The sequence below is a fragment of the Podarcis tiliguerta genome (genome assembly GCF_965153285.1).
Source record: "Podarcis tiliguerta genome assembly, chromosome: Z".
In the NCBI taxonomy this organism is placed as follows: domain Eukaryota; kingdom Metazoa; phylum Chordata; class Lepidosauria; order Squamata; family Lacertidae; genus Podarcis; species Podarcis tiliguerta.
In genome coordinates, this window is record NC_139553.1 from 41,166,604 (window position 1) to 41,184,475 (window position 17,872).

Here is a 17,872-nt window from a genome sequence, read left to right on the forward strand (position 1 = left end):
CCCTTCAGACCTTTCTGCCAAACTTGGTCATTGTTTCCTTTACAGAAATGGGAGCAATTATTTACCGAGCATGCAATTTACCTATGGAACTCATAGCCACAAGATGCTGCAAAGGTCATGCACACATTCACACAGTGTTTTTAAAATGCTAAGGTAAGCATATGAAGCATAGCTCTGTGTCTGCTAGGCTGTGAGCAATGGTAGTCACAAATGCAACGTCCATACTTTGCAACAAAATAAGGTAGATTTTTTAAAAATACATTCCTTGGGTTACGGAAGCCCTTCTATTATAAAAAGGGAATCTTTGGAACCAACTCTTAACATCTGAGTATTATAACTTGGGGAATCAATAGCAGATGTTGTGAAAGGAGAGAATGCTGAACTAATAAACATTTGACCCAATGTGTCAATTTTAATGCTCTCAAATTTACTTAATTCGACTATGAATCCAAATCCTGGTTAAGAATTAAGATGAGTTTGTCTTCTCCAACTCTCCCCCCCCCCACTTCCACCTTGAGGTGTTTTCTCCCCTCCCCTTAAAAATGCATTAATTTAAAACAAACATATCCATCTCACCTGTGGTCTAAAAACAAAAATTTCCATTCCAGGCTGTGCCTCGATGTGAATTCTTCACACGGTTCTTCCACATTGCAAAGTTCCTGCAGAAACAGATGGTAGGACAAGGTTTTTTCCTCCTCTTTCCTCCCCCCCCCCCCCCAATTTTATAAATGCAGCTCTTGGAAAACAAATACGTCTTTCTGACAAACACAAGGGCCATATGGTGAATGAGGCTGCTGGGTTTGCAGGACTTTGAAAAAACCTGATGAAAATTGCTCCCAACTACATTCCTCTACGTTCCTTGCTTATTTTATTTTTCTATGGGTGCTGACCAAAAGGCTGCATTAACTTAGCCAAGGTTGTTAAATGAGTCAGTGTCCGAGAGAGCATTACAACCTATTGGCCGAAAGCTGCTGAACAACAAAGATGAGAAACCTCAAGTGAACATGATAATGGAGAAGGTTTGCAGGCTCACTTGGCAAAAGACATGGCTATTCTGTCACAAACATCATGCAACCTGATGCTTCTGCACCAGCATTGGAAATCCCACATATAGATTCACTGTGCAGCCATGTGTTAGCCCTTACCTACAAATTCCACTAGCCTGCCAAAACCTTTCCTAGCCAGATGAGCAAGGGATGGAGAACTATGTCTGTTCTGCAACAGTCTGCTGTATTCCTGTGCTGGCCATTTAGGAGGGATCTCTCTCTCTCTCTCTCTCTCTCTCTCTCTCTCTCTCTCCCCTACCTGCATGGAATTCCTTCTCACCTCTTGCTACCAGGCTTGAACCTAAATACCAGGCTGCTGTATATAGCTAAGGAAGTGAATAGCATCGCCCTATGAGTGAACTCTAGCTGACAGAAGGGCATGTCTGATACACCTGGGAAGAAGGGCTTCAGTTACATAGCAGGCCTTGCACTAAGCAATTTTATATTTTTTATAACTAAGCCCCAGTTTCTAGTTGGGGGACTGAATCCATGATGTATGAAAATTCAGTCAAGTTCCCATGATTCTACAGTCAAAACCAACTTTCAGCAGATAAGGTGATTAAATTGGTATCTGGACTATTCCACTTCAGGCTACAGGTGTGGCTCATATGAAGTGGGGTTCAATAATCCCCCCCCAAAGAAAACTAGCAGATCAGGCAGATGGCTAGGATAGAGCTCTTCTCGTTTGCATGTATGTTTTCTATGTACAGGAGATTTTGCTTGTGTGCCTGTTTACTTAGATGAGCATTAAGTCATGCAAGTCCAGAAGTGCTAATGGTTTTGCTCATCTGCTGCTTGTGAGAATTGGCTTCAAGTGTTAAGTACCTTCTTTGGGCTTATAACTGGACTATGCATTCATAAAAAGTAATATGTAAGAGTCATTCTGGGATGAATGGAGTACTGCCCCATACTAAAACAAAAGCAAAACCTTCCTGCTTATGTGGAAAACCAGGATATCAGGGGAAGTTTGGTTTTTGCCAGTTGTTATATGAAAAATGCATGTGCATTCTGAAGCGGCAGAGTTCCACAGCTTCTCATATGACTTCTGAGATGTTTCAGTAATTTTTTTATGTACACTGGGTTAGGAGCCTTGGTAATTAAGCAGTATACGAATAGCTTAAATAAAATTAACAAACAGATGCTGATCTTGTGAAACGCATTAGAAGCTCACTTCTTCTGCCCCTCTCACCCACTGAGCCTGCCCCTTTAAGACAGTAGTGGGGGTCCTCAGGCTCCAGCAGGCCAATGTGGCCCTCTGGGGCTCCCTGTCAGGCCCTCAGAAGCCTCCCCTGGCTATGCTGCTCACTTCCCCTGATTCACACCTTGAGTGACTTTGCCTGGCTGGAATAGTGCCTATTGCTTTGCCTGCATGGAGGGCAGAGAGGAGTGTGCAACTGTGGGAAGAAACCAGCCTAAAAATGCAAAGGTATAACTCATATTTGTTGCTCCACTTTTCCCATTTGCCCTTACCACCACTAAGTGGCCCAGGAAAGAAATGCAGCCCCGGGGTTGAAAACAGTTCCCTACCCTGGTTTATGACAACACTGCACTAATCAGAGAGACTGCGTACCTTCAAGAACTGTGGAGTGACGAGACGAACTGTTGCTACTAGGCAGATCTGCTCTTCGTTGGCCGATCGGAACGCTCGCGCGATGGCAGACTCAAAGCCATTGTAAGAAGATGTAGGCACTGAAAGCAAAAGCACAAAACGATCATTCAGAAGCTGAGTTTTCATTGTTGTTTGGATGAGACAAATTCATGGAGGGTGAGGCTAGCCATGATTGCTATGTTCCACCTCCACTGTCAGACAGGGGGTGCTAGGAATCAGAGCTGAGGGGAGTGCTGTTGGGCTTCCCATAGACTACAGTGGGGCAGATGGGGAAGGCAAAAGACATGGAAAACTCTGACCCTATAGCTTCGCTGCCTTGCGGGACATCTTTGGGAGAAGAAAAGGCTAAGGAGTAAACCCTACACAAATCCAGAGTGGAGTCCCTAAGACGGCAACTTGTACGCCTCCTTCCAGCAACTCCAGCAGCCCAGCTGGTGCCAAACACCTTGCTCTGCTTTCCATCAGCGAGGTTGAGAGGGGGGTCTTGTCATCTGGGCAGCCCAAGACCTCCATGCACACTGCTGGCCAGGCTTGCGCCCCAGAGAGGTCTACTTTGATTCTGCTAAAGCAGTCATTTGACTTCACCCTGGGAGGCACACTCCATTGTCTCTCAAGACAGAAGGGTGCCAAACATCTGGTTGGCCCCTGTGAGAACAGAACGCTCAACTATTTGCACCTTTGATGTTATTCACTGGGGCTCTTCTTAAGTAAAGACAGCATTTCCAAAACTTTCCTGTCTACTTTTGGTTGTCACCCCCCTCAACATTCACCCAGTGCCAATAAAACCAAGCCAGCTAAACTTTCTACTTTATGCACATCCAGCATAACAAAACTTCTTTTATTTGAGAGATTATTTCAGAAATGTTGGCGTAGCATTGTTATACTGGAAAAGATTGTGAAATGGAGCTGCAAAAAGGTCATGAAGACCTTGGACAGGGAAAAGAAAACAACTCTATTCAGTACTAAAACAGGGACCTCCCCCCACCCCGACTGGATTATTTGGGGCAGGGGCAAGGGCTGTATGTCCCTGATGCAATCATAGAGCATTAGTAGCTAATTTACTTTGGATTCTCCACAAATCATTCTGCTTTATTAGTTGTTTTGCAATGCTTTTCCAACATTACTCCATTATTACTCCATTAAAATTATTACCGTCTGGAATAATTGCCTTGCACAATGCAACGCAACCTCCCACAAAAGCAAAAATTTGACCTTTTGCTGTTAGGCAAAGATCAGAAGAAGACCTGGATGGTCGCCAGATTCTGTGTACAAATCTCTAGGCGCAGACGATCGCCCAACTCAAAATAGTCCGGCATGGAAATCCCCAAACTCGGTTCCATGGGTGACTCTGAGTCAACCCCCTGGGATAGTTTATTGTTGTACATTGTTTTAATTGTCTGTTTTAACCATATTTGCACATCAGTTTCTAATGCTGTGAGTGTCATCTATTTCAGAGGCTTCTACTCTGCAGCCTCTTATAGTTGTTTTAACTGCGAGTCTTTTAGTTCTTGCGCTCTTACAGTTGTTTTAACTGCATGTTTTTATTTGTTTTTAGTTCTTATCTGTTTTAATTATCAGTTTTTATCCATCCATTATCTGTGTTTAATCTTGTATTTTATTCAGATGTTTTATCCTATGCTTGTTTCTTTGTTCTTATTTGCGCCAACATTTATCAGTTAAAAAAAAATAAATCCTAACTGCTATTTTATTTATATGTTGTTGTTGTTTTTTATCCTGGTCTGTGACCGTAATAAAGTTCATTCATTCAGTGCAACACAAGTTGGGGGCAATAAACGAGAACATCAGTGATACAGAATGTTAAAAGATTTCAGCAGGAAACTACGAAGCATAAACTGATTGCGAATGAAGCAGTAGGTCCACTGGGAAACCTCTAAAAGTACAAACAGTATTGATACCATCATCATGAGCACAAACCATCATGAATGCTCAATAATAATAAAAAATTTGGAAGACCTAAAATGATCTGGTAGAAAACAGAAGGAAACAGGGGAAAGATTTTGTGAAGTCCATAACTGGATGTCCCCTGTGATGCCATGCCCTGGCTTTATTCCACAATGCAAGAAATGATGACCCCCACAAGCACTAAAAAAAAATATCCCGATTAACATACCGTCAGCACCAGAAACTTTAGAGGTTCAACAGGTTTAAGGCAACTCTATGATCATATGGGCAGGGGGGTGAGGGACAGTGATAATACAATGGCTTACCATTAGTAAAATATTTAAATTCCACTACAAATTTCACATATTCATATGTAATGGGTTCATTTGGATCTAAATTTCCTCGGGCTAAATGACAACAAAATTCTATCTGTTTTTCAGCTGAAAGAGAGAGAGAGAGAGAAAATGTTTTTAAAATGTCAATAGTAACATCATCCCTTCAGAAAACTCTGGATATCCAACCCCAAAATAAAATATTTTAGAAGAAAGGTAATGACATGGGCACAAAATGACAGCACTCTATGGCAAGAAAAAGCCACTTCTTTGCAACAAATTTTAATTCTGTAAACTGCTCTTGAACCAATTTTAGGAAAGAGCATTGCAGAAACGTTTTAAGTAAAAATAAATAAATACAATAAATAGCCTATTAGCATTAATAACAACAGCAGCAATTAATGTAGCTCGGCACTGTACAAACTACAACCCAAATGCCCTCCAGTCACTACAACCAGTTTGTTCTATTCAGATGTACTATGGAAAAAACTTCAACTGTGCTTTTGCCTTCAGGTTTAGAGCCCATCCTGAACTCTGACTTCTGACAATTGGATGCAATGCTTAATAACGGCCAACAAAAACAAACCATGGTTAATAGACACATCTCCACAAGTTTAAAATCTGATCATTTTGCCTGTGTAGCTTCTTCCTTTGATTGCTAAAACTTGAATAAAAGTTATGTTGATAACAAAGCTTACGGATCTACACTTGACAACACCTTTGTCCAAAGCACATTCACATTAATAACAGCACACTGCAGGAATTAAATAAGACTTCTAGATTAACCCTGCACCTGAACCATTCAATCATGCAACCTTCTTCAAGGCTGAAATAGGGCAGAGGGCACAAGATATAAGAAGCCCTGTGTGCCTCTTAAGTCCCAGTGAAGGCTTATTTTGCCAGCTTAATCAGTACTTACATGACAATTAAGCTGTCTGTAGAATCACTGGACAGAGATTCGGTTCTTTCAGCAAGGATAGGAAAATCTAATAGAGGTTCTTACATTGCCCTGGCAGAATTAAAGCCATTGCATAGTGTTCTGTCCTACTTACGGGGCTAGGGTAACACAAGAAGCGATGGCCACAAACTTGGATGGCTTTAAAAGAGGATTAGACAAATTCATGGCAGATGAAAACTACTGAACTTGCAGATATGATCTGTCCATTTTATTTTATTTCAGTTTCCCGTTGTCCCCATTTTAAATTCAGTTCTTCCCATTTCCACATCAATTTCTGATATTTCTTTTTTAAAAAGAGAAATAGTCATCATGAAAATTCAACAGGATTTTAGTATACATTCATCCTAACATACATACATTTGTGGGAAATTTTGCCCAATGTATGCATTTTTGCAAAGCAAATTTCCCTAAAAGAATGGGTTTTTGTATGTTGTCTTTGCTCTTATGTGTATTTGTATGCAAATTTTACACCATTATCTCTGTAGTTTTGTATTCTTTTCTTGCACTGCAGGAACTGCACTGCAAAATTCAGAGACCTGTGAATTTCAGAGGCTGGCTGTTAAAGTGGTATCACAATGCTTAACATTTATGCTGTGGATGTGCCCTTGCTGTGGAGGTCTTCTCTTTCCTATCAAAGAGACAATAAACAAAATGCTACTTACCATTCAGGTAATCTGTCGCCACAGCGTTTGTCATGAGCATGTGTGGAGAAAGCAGCTTGTACACATCACTCTGTTCACGTTCAGGCAGAAAGTTTAATATATTTTGGTCCACCAAATCTGACTGATACAAAAGAACACTTTGTCATGTTCGATGGCAGAGTGTTTAAATGATCACAACACATGAAAGGGCTGATTCACACTTAAAAACAGCACTGAATAGTCACTCAGCACTTGAAGACCCTCAGCCAAATATGGGAACTGCTTCTGTTGTAAGGAATTCGGATTTATGTTGACATTAAGTGACATAAATGATTTGCTGGTGTTGTAAGATCTCTGGTGTGTGTGTTCACATATGCAAGCCATCCAGTGATGCTGCAGGAAGATGATGGGCACACACATACACACACACACATGAGCTGGTTCAGAGGCAGACATGTACACACAAGTCTTTTGGAAAAAGATTTGGAAGGCAGAGGATGTTTATTAATTACTACAATAACAGTTTTGGGATGCTATAACCTCTGTGCCAATAAATCTTGTTTACGTACGTAGTGAGTATGTAGGGAAAGGGTTTTAACCCTAATAATGTGCCAGCAACCATATTGCATTCTTTTTTCCCTATCATCCTCACAACAATTTACTCGGGGTACTACTATTGCCGAATTGCATATGGAAAATTGGGGCCAAATGCTCATGAACAGCACCTGAGGTGGTAAACCATTGTCCAGGTGATATTATTTGATGCCATCTTGCACGCCTCCTTCCAGCAACTCCTGCAACCAAGCTGGTGCCAAATATATTGCTCTGATTTCCTTTGGACCACATCAAGTGGTCTAAGGAGGCCAAGTCTGTCATCAAGGCAGACTAGGACCTCCATGAGCATGGCCCAGGCTTGTGCCCCAGGGAGGTCACTTTAGTGCTGCTAACACAGCAAAAACAGCATCAGAGGCAGCGGTTATGAGTTAACTGGTCTCTGCAGCCACAGGGGGTGCTGTGATTCTCCAGCAGTTTGACTTTGCCCCCAGAGGTACACTCCATTTTTCTAGAGACAGACCGATGCCAACAAAGTGCATGATGAAATGTCTCTCCCGTTGGGGCGGGGTGAAACATTCAAACATTTAGAAAACAAGATGTCAGGGAGAAGGCTACGCAATACATCCCGATTTCTATCTTTCGTTCTTACGGGAATTGTTTGTATGGAGCAGCATTCAGTCCCTTGAGACACAGTCAGTACCGTCATCCTTCCATGCAAGGCTTATGACCTTTAATTATAACCTTGGGAAAGAGTAACCTGCCCAAGAATATCTAGGAAAAGGCTGGAGAAAAAGGAAGCAGAACTATTCAACTGGCTCTTGAGATACCAGGTTCCTTTGGCACTATCCACCATAGTTGCACCATTCCATCAGGCTCCAAAGCGGAAGGGGAGAAATAAAGCAGACGAAATGCTATCCACTCTGTTGAGAGACCAGGTTTCTTTGGCTGCTCCTCAGGTGTCACCTAGCAGCAGCTATTCCATCAGGCTGCCAGACCAGATTCCATCCCAAATGGCTGTATAATAGCTGCAACTTTAAGTAGCGCCTCTGCATCCTTTTTTTCCCTTTGGTGTTGTGAATTTTAGACTGTTAAGCCGGAGAAGAGGGTCTGTCTTGTTTTTACTGATCTATAATCCTCTCTTGGAGCCTTATTTGACTAAAGAGTGAAGTGATAACGCTTTAAATGGGGGGGGGGGGAACACCCTTGAAAAAACTGCGTGTCTCAGCCAAGAACCCAGATCTATTTCAAGCCAATGTGCTGTCAACTGAACCACGGTAGAAAATGCTTCAGCACAGGGCAGAACAGAACACAAGAAGTGTGGAAGTTGGTAGGCCAGAGGTGAAAAGGTCAAGTTAAGAATGTGCCGACTGCATTTTGACTCTCCTTTTACCCTGGGTCTCTGCCAATAGTGAGGGAAAGCGGTTCTAAAGCAAAGAGAACAAGGAGGCAAAGAAGAACCCAACTGAATATCACCAGAAAAAAAAAAAAAGAAAAAAAGGTGGGCTGCACAACGTTAATGATAATGATGATGATGATGATGGTGATGATGGTGTTAATGTGATGGCCTTAAAAAGCACCCATACAAAACAGACAGTTGTGCCCAAAGCTGCAAAAGATAGCCAAGCCATCTGCACTCCTTATGGAAAAGAGAATAGTCTACAGCACAGTTAATTAGAGAAATGTCTCCCATACACTCAGGGAAAGAGAGAAACAAACAAAACGCCTACTTAAGAGAGGTAGCGTCAAGCACATGAGCACTCTAAGGAGTATCTTGCATTACTATCTGGTGGGCATTTTAGAAACTAACATCTGGTATCTGGACTATGGTACTTTTTGGCAGGTTCAAATAATTAACAGAGACTGTAGCTAGATTTCTCTTTCTGGCAGCAAAAACACAAAAGGTAGCCTCTCCTGGTTAAACCTACCCTGTCTAGCTGCTATTCTCTCATATATTACAATTCTTAATCTGGTTATTTTTCTTCAACTCCCTCTTAACTTCCACATTTTAAAGTATCATGTTGTATTTCTTATTATAGGCATAGTTTACATGTTCCAGATATTTTATATCATTTATGTATTACAACCCACTTTATGAGCTTGTGGGTACCAGACTCCATTAAATTCCTGGATCCAGTGGGAGTCAGGTTTTAGTCAAGGCAAAATATAAGCCAGGCCAGTTTCCTGAGGGTTTAAATGCCTGGGAAATAAACCATTAAGAAAATAAAGGAAAGGCAATGGCTTATCAAGAAAGCCATGGATAGGGGCTCTGTGCCTAATGGCAAGTGGGTAGGGGCCCCTCTCTGGCTCTGAGAAGGAAAAAGTCAGTTGGCTGGGATGTGACCTGGAGTGAAAAGGTTGCAGTTTGGAAAAGGCGGCAAGCTGGAGAGAGGGTCAGAGCCATGGCTGATTTCTGCTGGCTATGGGAGAAACGAGACCATCTTGGGGCGTCAATGCTATGAACTCTTCTACCGTAGGGTCAAGTTGTATATATGGGTAATAAACCATATGTCCTAAAAGATACCAATTTTGCCTAATGTACCGATATGAGGGAATGTACCTGAAAATGCACACAAACTGTCATGTGGACTTTTAAGAAAAAGCAATGCACACTCCTCATGAGGAATTCAGGCAAAGTGTACTTAAGAATGGGAAAAATGAGAGACCAAGAGAGACCAAAGTTAATCGATTTGTCTATTCCCTAGACTACACTATGGCAGTTCTACGTGCAGAATCTCAGAACATCACTGTCCGTATTGGGATGAGGATGACAGTTTTTCTACAGACTTAAAGACAGCATGGGGTAAGAACCCATTATTATCCCCTGCAATTTCTGACCAAACAAGTTTTTGTCTGCAAGTTTTTGTCATGCTTCTAGAAAGCCATGGGTTAGAAAAGACAGCAACATCCACATATATCTACTTAGGGACAACAACAGTTGTATTAAACTAAATCCAAGTCTCTGAAAAATTACTTTGCATGCATGGTTGTCGCATTTCATCCATACTGACATTCCTAAGGAAAATAGTAAGATTTTCAGACATTATGTTGTGAGAACTTACCGGTAAATGCCCAAGAAGAGAAGAGACACTATCAGATACATAAATAATAATCCCATCAGTGGTAAGTGCAATGAGAAAACCATCTAATGCCTATATGGAAAAAGAAGAAATAATTTAGATAAAAACCCTGCTTCCATCCTGTGTGAGAGAGAAATAATATTACTGGGTGACATTCAATGTTAGTTTTATTCAAAGTAGACTAATTGGAATCAATGAACATAAGCAATTTAAATCCATTTATTTAAATGGGTCTACTCTGAATATGATTTATTTGGGTATGGATTTTTAATATAATAAGCAAAATATATAAATTACAAACCAATGCAATTGTTATTTTTATTCTGCAATTCTTTCCCCAAGTTGTCTGTTGCTGCCACAAACATTTACAAACATTTTCTATTTTTATATATGTTGCTTTATTCATCGATTCCACCCCCCCGCCCAGGTCTTCTAATTACTTGGAGATCTTTTTCAAAAGCTGTTTTTGATTTATTGTGAGATTGTTGGGATTTCAGTCATTTCTACAGTCAGTGTTCTTCTGGTTTCTGCCTTATTTCCATTAAAAATAATAGTTATACCATACTTCAGAAAGGATGTCTTATTTGTCCTTTATCTAACTGTAGTTTTTGTGTTACCTTTTCTGCTAGTTCACTAAACTGTAATTTAGAATACCATTTATATATGCTTATAGATAAATGTCATTAAAGGTAAAGGGACCCCTGACCATTAGGTCCAGTTGTGACCGACTCTGGGGTTGCTGTGCTCATCTCGCTTTATTGGCCGAGGGAGCCGGCGTACAGCTTCCGAGGCATGTGGCCAGCATGACTAAGCCGCTTCTGGCGAACCAGAACAGCGCACGGAAATGCCGTTTACCTTCCCACCAGAGTGGTACCTATTGATCTACTTGCACTTTGACGTGCTTTCGAATCGCTAGGTTGGCAGGAGCAGGGACCGAGCAATGGGAACTCACCCCGTCGCAGGGATTCGAACCGCCGACCTTCTGATCGGCAAGCCCTAGGCTTTGTGGTCTAACCCACAGTGCCACCCACGTCCCTTAGATAAATGTCATTAGCAGTCAGAAATATATAACTAATATAATCTTTAATCTGGGTTTATCATGCTGTTCTTAGTATATATAATAAAGCTAAAGATGCAATTAAAACACTTTGATCTATGATCCTCACCCCCATTACATGAAAAGCATTGTTCCAGAAAGGTAAAACTGTGGGGCAACTCCACCATATGTGCCAATATGTACCTTTTATAAAGAGGCCCTGCTAGCAATTAAATGGTTCTGTTCCTTTAACATGAGGTATTTTAAATGTCATGCAAAACCATCTGTGCACTGATTTCGAAAAGTTTTGTGAGCACATTTATTTAAAAGTAAGTCTTCAATGGAAGACTAGCAAGCACGTATAATACTGCAGCTATGCAGCTTGATCCTCTATGTACATTTACTCAGAGGTAAGTCCTTGCGATAATAGCTGCAATCTTATTTACACATTCTTGGGAGTAAAGGCTATTATGTGCATGTTAAGTACAGTTGCGAACGACTCTGGGGTTGCAGAGCTCATCTTGCTTTACAGGCCGAGGGAGCCAGTGCTTGTCCACTCCGCAGACAGTTTTTCCGGGTCATGTGGCCACTGGCAGAGGAAGAGGGGGACGGGAAAGCATGCCGCCCCCGGCAGCGCAATCCCGGTGGAGTTCCATCGTGGCTGTCCCCCCGCCCGTGCTGGGCACCACGCCCCCAAGACACACACCACGGCCCTTTGGGCGGTGCGTCCCACCCCCGGGATGCGTGCCAGCCCCGCCACCACCTGCTCTCTGCCCCGGTGCTGAAGCATGAAGCTCCGCCACTGAATGTGGCCAGCATGACCAAGCCGCTTCTGGCGCAAAGGAACACCAACACCAGAGCAGCGCACAGAAACGCCGTTTACCTTCCCACCAGAGTGGTACCTATTTATCTACTTGCACTTAGGGGTGCTTTCGAACTGCTAGGTTGGCAGGAGCTGGGACCGAGCAATGGGAGCTCACCGCATCACGGGGATTCAAACCGCCGACCTTCTGATCGGCAAGCCCAAGAGTGTTTTAGACTACAGTGCCACCCACGTCCCTCATTGTGTGCATAGGGATGTGTAAACAACTGCACAGTTAGAGTACATATTATTTCAAGCACACTTAAGAGCACAATCCTAAACAGATCTATTCAGACATAATTCCCAATAAAATCTATGGGGCTTAGTTGACTGCATATCTAATTTAAAAAAATATATGGTTAAAAATTAAAATAAACAATTTCCTTAAATGATACCAAATTCTGAGCTTTTAAGTAATTTTTTTTTTAATTCCAGGTAACGTTAGGATAATTATAACATTGAGTGAACTTCTGTAATATGAAGTAATAAATTATTGTTAGGTTTCCCTAACTCAGCGTCCCACAATAATTACCCAACATAATGCACACCTATACACATCATGTGTCCCCCACACCTTAAGGAAATGAGTATAATTAGATTTTTTGAGAAACATACACTGTGTACATAACATTACAGTCTATGCTAACATTCCCCAATAGCTGCCCTCCAGACGTTTTGGACTGCAACTCCCTTTATAGTCCCATCCGGCATGGTCAATGGGCAGGGGTGATGGGAGTTGTAGTTCAGCAACATCTAGAGAGCACTAGGTTGAGGGAGACTGGTGATGCAATGCCATTTTTGAAGAATCATTAGGGAGGGCAGTACAAACTCCAAACTCAGAAGGCTTTGGCATATTTCGAAGCAAGTCCCGTTGAGCTCAGGGGTTACTTTCAGGTAAGTCTTGCCATTAAGAAGGATTCTTCAGTGCCACTTGTCATTTTAGAATCAAAGCCATGAAGGCGAATAAAGAGTTCAGCTGGGATAATAACTACCTTTCAGCAGTTTATTCCTGAACTACTTCAGAGGCTATTTGGTGAGAACTTTAGAGAACTCAATAACCTTTGCTCCTTTTTACCTTCATCCATGTATCTGTTTTCCCCAGAACATCACTGTATTTTAAAAATTAAAAAACACCAGGTTTTCACAAGCCACATGGAAAAGTCCCAGCCATATTATTTGAAACAGCAACACAGAGACCTGGGAGTCCACAGCAGCAAAAGTTTTCTGTTACCTTTATTCTGACTTAATTCGTTCCATTTCATTATTTCTCTCCCTAGTCAATGTTTCTTATTTATGTCAGTGCGGTAAAAGGCTTGGAGGTTTGGTGAGTGCTGCACACATGACAACATGTTCTTGAGATCAAGTGTTGTTGTTGTCAGGTCAGCAGGGAGCCAAGACGAGCAGCTTGGACGGGGGAGGGGGGAGATCCAGTACCCTTCCTTCCCACTCCCCAATTTATTCTGCTCCCTCACATTCATGGGGAAATCATTAAAATAATGTCAAAAATAAAGAACCTTCAGCACAGAGAAGGTTCATTAAATAGTCCTCTATCTGCAAATGAAGCCTGCGAAGAGCCTGTTTTGATTGAACTGCAATGGACTGACTCGTTCATCAAGAGGCATTTGCAGATGGAGATAAACATACCTTCTTTTCCAAAGAAGGTGAGTCATCACATCTCTATGAGAAGGAAATAATCAAGAGACTGCAATTCTAGGGCAGTGCACACCCTTAAACATTGGCAGGGGAAACAAAAGCAGAGAACTGTCTGAAAACCATGGGAAACCTTGCTTTAACAAACAATTAAAAGCAAGACGGGTTGGTAAGTTAGTAGGCAGATAGTTGGACTCTTTTATATATAAAAATGTACAGAATGCTTATTTCCCACTAAGCCTGATTGAGAATGGATACCCAAATAGGATGACTCACAGAACACATAAAAAAATCACTTGGCAAATGTCCAAATATATCTGTAGTTAGGGTGCTTCAAGTGTAAGGTTTATGAACTTCCCAATTCCCACAGTAAACATGGGAAATGGTTGGGAATATATGATTAAACAAACTGCAGAAGGGCTGTTAGGCATTTTATTCACTGCCAAAACAACTGGATGTCAGGCTTTGGAAACCGGAAAGATGCTTCAAATCTTAATTCTTCATATCACCAGCCAAGTTGTTTGTGAAAAGTGAAATTCACAGCCAGACTGTCACATGTATAAAGCTGTTGGCAGATGGCATTCTGTATTACGCTGGGTGTGGTTTTTCTAGCACCTTTCAGAAGGACAGCAGGTTAATGACCTGGTGACAAAGAGAACTGAACATCAGCACCCCCATATTCTGTACGATTTGAATTCTATCCTACCTCTAACATCAACTGAGTGAACTCCTCGTTGCTAAGAAATGAAGGTTTCCAGTCTTGCCTAATCTCACAGGCCTCAGTCTGTGCTGTGATTTCTAAAAGAAAAAACAAGGAGGGCAGGCAAGTTATGATTTTGAGCAGCACAGGAGTATCACACACTGTGAAACATGAAGCCCATTTAAAGGGAGCAATATCAGAAAATTAGACATATTATATATCACCCCTTCAGCCCTGTACTAGAAGATAATCTAACTATAGACAAAACAGTGATGAAAAACCTGACAATCATCTCCAATGACTAGAAATAATTATTGATCTGACTAGGAAACAGAAGAATGCAGATAATGCCACGGTCCAAATCCATGGCATGGGACCAAATGCATAAGACAGCTGAGGCAAACATGCATTTGAACACACATCCCATAAATATACTCAATCCTCAATCATGTTCATGTCTTACTGGTGTCCAGTTGCATGCAGTGCTTTTTTTCGGGGGGGGGGGGGTACGCAGGGGTACGCATACCCCTAAACATTTTCGGAATCTAAGTTTGGCCTCATTGAGGGTCAGTATTTCAATATGAGTGGGAAAATGAGAGTACCCCAAAACATTTTTTTAGAAGAAAAGCACTGGTTACATGACATTTTTGACAATGAAATAATCTCCCTCTCTTCAATGCCCTTATAGTTTTGGAACAGTTTCTAAGGAGTTGCAAGCAGAAGGTCCAAGGTTCAGTCCTGGACATTTCCAGGTAAGAAAGACCACGTAACAGATGTTCTGCAAGACCTCTGACTGAGGCTCTGTAGGCTCTGTCTGAGGCTTCTCCAATCTGAAGCCTGCCAAATGCTTTGGACTACAGCTCCCATCAGCCCCAGGCAGCATAGCCAATTGTCAGGAATGATGGGAGTGGAAGTCCAAACATATGGAGGGCAACATGTTTTGGAGTACTACAGTTCCATCTTTGTCAAACAGAATAGGCATAAAGAGCTAGGAATCTGCATAAGGCAGCTCCATGTGTTCATACAAGGGTTTTACAAAGTTTGTAAGGGGGGAAAATATGCAAAGGTTGAGTGTTAATTTGCATAAGTACTCATGCAGCTCTTTTTGAAGTATTTATTTTAAAAGCTCAAGGCTCTCCCTTTTTTATGCCTTACCATGTTAAGAGCCACATCCTTGTCATTTCAAAAGCTTATTATAAAATATATTTGCCTTGGGAATACATGCCCTCTTCCCTCCTTCCCCAAACTAGAGATTATATATCCTGTTTGTTTGTGCTCTTTAAAAAGAGGCTAGCTGGGTGGGGTGGGTTATCGCAAGGCATTGCACACCTTTTAAAGCTTGTGATATGCATTTTAAGATGCCTGTAGTGCAATATACCTCAGTAACAGTAAAAATAGCAATGGCACTACTAAGAAGGGAGGCAGAGAAAAGGAGCCTGCAGGCAGTTCAGGTACCTTTCTGTTTCTGTAAGAAGTCGATGGTCCTCTGCAGTATTGTGGATTTGTCCATCTTGAGTGGATGCCCATGGCCTTGCAGCATGGTACATAGTTCCTTAATAAGGACGTTGAATTGGTCTCTTCTCTTCTTTTCTGACTTGTTGCGCGATGCCCTAGTCAATCGAAACACAAAAGTGCATTGAAAATAATGAAGGGATAATGCAAGAACTGTGAAATCGAGGTTTAGGTCGTGATCATGTCAACATTTTTAAAACAGCCATAAAGACCTGTTTTCTTACCATAGCCTTTCACAGCTAGATTCCAGACTACGGTTATTTTTAGGTGGAATTCAATTAGATACTGGCATATTCAGGTGGTTCAATTAAAGTTGATTCAGCATTCTTCTGCACAAACCCACTCCCCCCCCAAAAAAGTGAGTTTCTTGCAATAAGGAAACAGATGGGGAAATGAAGTAACAATTGCTTGATGCAACATTGTATGACCTCCCTTAAAATAAGTAAGAATAAGTAGTCGCTATCATCTAACCTCCCTGCAAACTTTGCAGGGGGAAAATCAGGGTAAGTGCTCAAGAAACAGGTCATCTGGAAGCAACTTGTGATTGGGTTACATATATACAATACTGTTCTCTGGCTCTGGAATATTAGATCTATGCTGGTAAGTATTACTGTATGGTTTATGTTGGCTTTTAACACTGTTTTGATGTTTGAAATGGTTTTAATATTATATTTCATTGTGTATGTGTTGGTGTATGGTTTCTAAACCACTTCGGGAGGCAACTCCCTGAATTTGGGAGGAAGTCTACAGGTGCAATCTCCAGGAAACCTAATATGAAATAAGTGCTAAACAGTGCCTCCTTTTTTAAACTGATAAGAACAGATACTACACTTGACCTTAGACACTGCACAGCTGGATACTAAATGTTAGGGGGAAGCCTACTGCAGTCATTTGGTTTGCCCCTGTTGGAAACACAATGTTGGCCAATTGTGCTTGCATGAACCCAACAGGATTGTGAAGATCTTACATCCTTAGGAAAGAGTTATTTCCAGCTATTTCCAGCCCAGTGTCCTGACTCCAGCAGAACCAAATTCTAGGGGAAAGTGTGGGTGGAATAATTATGACATGGATCCACATTTCAGTTATTCACCCACAGTTTCTAAAACATCAAAAAGATGCATGTAGCATGGGGGCTAATGAACTTTGATAGTTTTATCCTTTAATAAACTTTGATAATTTTGATAATTTCACCCTTGTTAGTCGTGATGAAAACGGATGCCAGCTTGCATGGTACACAAATCTGTACCACTACAGAATAAGAAACAAGAGTGAGAAACGACCCTCCATTTTGGGTCTTTGGGCTTTGAGTCATTGTTATCAGAAGTGGTATAGTTAACTGTTGTTGCATTTTCAGATAAGGACAGGTGAGCTTGGAGAATGACATGCGCCTATATCCATACCTCTTTGCCCTGTCCTTCTCATCTTCGTCCATCAGCTCGTTTACACAATACAGAGTTCTGGAACACAAGGAGAATACGAGAGGCATGAGAAACATTGCCCAACGCTATGAAGGTGGCAATTGCCCAACGCTATGAAGGTGGCAGCTTCACCAACCAATAATTGTTGATGTTGCTGTATTTGTTGGCTGATTCATTTAGATAACTAACCTGTCTGACCCAAGCTCAGGATAGATAAAAACAAAACAAAACACCCAACTACACCATTTTCAATATTTTATCTACATATAAACATCTGCATATAACTTACATTTTAAAATACCAAAGCAGTAAACAATATGAAACGGTAAATAATAAAATAACAAACATATAATAAAACATCAGAGTAACTACCTCAGAATGGTTGGGTCACATTTCAATGAAGCCCTTGAAAACAAAGAAGTTTTACTTCAGTGTTGAAAACTCTGGACAGCTGATGAGGATTACAGAGATCATAAGATGGCCCTCAGGTGTATAAAAAGGTAAAGGACCCCTGACAGTTAAAGTAGGCAAGCCCTAGGCTCAGTGGTTTAGACCACAGCCCCACCCACGGCCC

At 41.5% G+C, this 17,872-nt stretch overlaps 1 protein-coding gene across 11 annotated transcripts in view; it reads right to left on the minus strand.

The window, feature by feature from the left end:
* PASD1 (PAS domain containing repressor 1) overlaps positions 1–17,872 on the minus strand; it is a 96,336-nt gene that overhangs the window by 29,954 nt on the left and 48,510 nt on the right. For 10 of the 11 annotated variants that reach the window (XM_083422295.1, XM_083422300.1, XM_083422299.1 and 7 more), the window contains exons 2-9: positions 17,281–17,337; positions 15,824–15,978; positions 14,375–14,466; positions 10,103–10,192; positions 6,510–6,630; positions 4,884–4,997; positions 2,617–2,735; positions 577–659 (exon numbers count right to left, since the gene is read on the minus strand). In XM_083422295.1, coding sequence (XP_083278421.1) covers positions 577–659; positions 2,617–2,735; positions 4,884–4,997; positions 6,510–6,630; positions 10,103–10,192; positions 14,375–14,466; positions 15,824–15,978; positions 17,281–17,312 — 806 coding nt within the window. In that variant the 5' untranslated portion in view covers positions 17,313–17,337. Of the gene's footprint in view, positions 1–576; positions 660–2,616; positions 2,736–4,883; positions 4,998–6,509; positions 6,631–10,102; positions 10,193–14,374; positions 14,467–15,823; positions 15,979–17,280; positions 17,338–17,872 lie in introns of those variants that run through there. The other variant, XM_083422297.1, reaches the window with a different exon arrangement.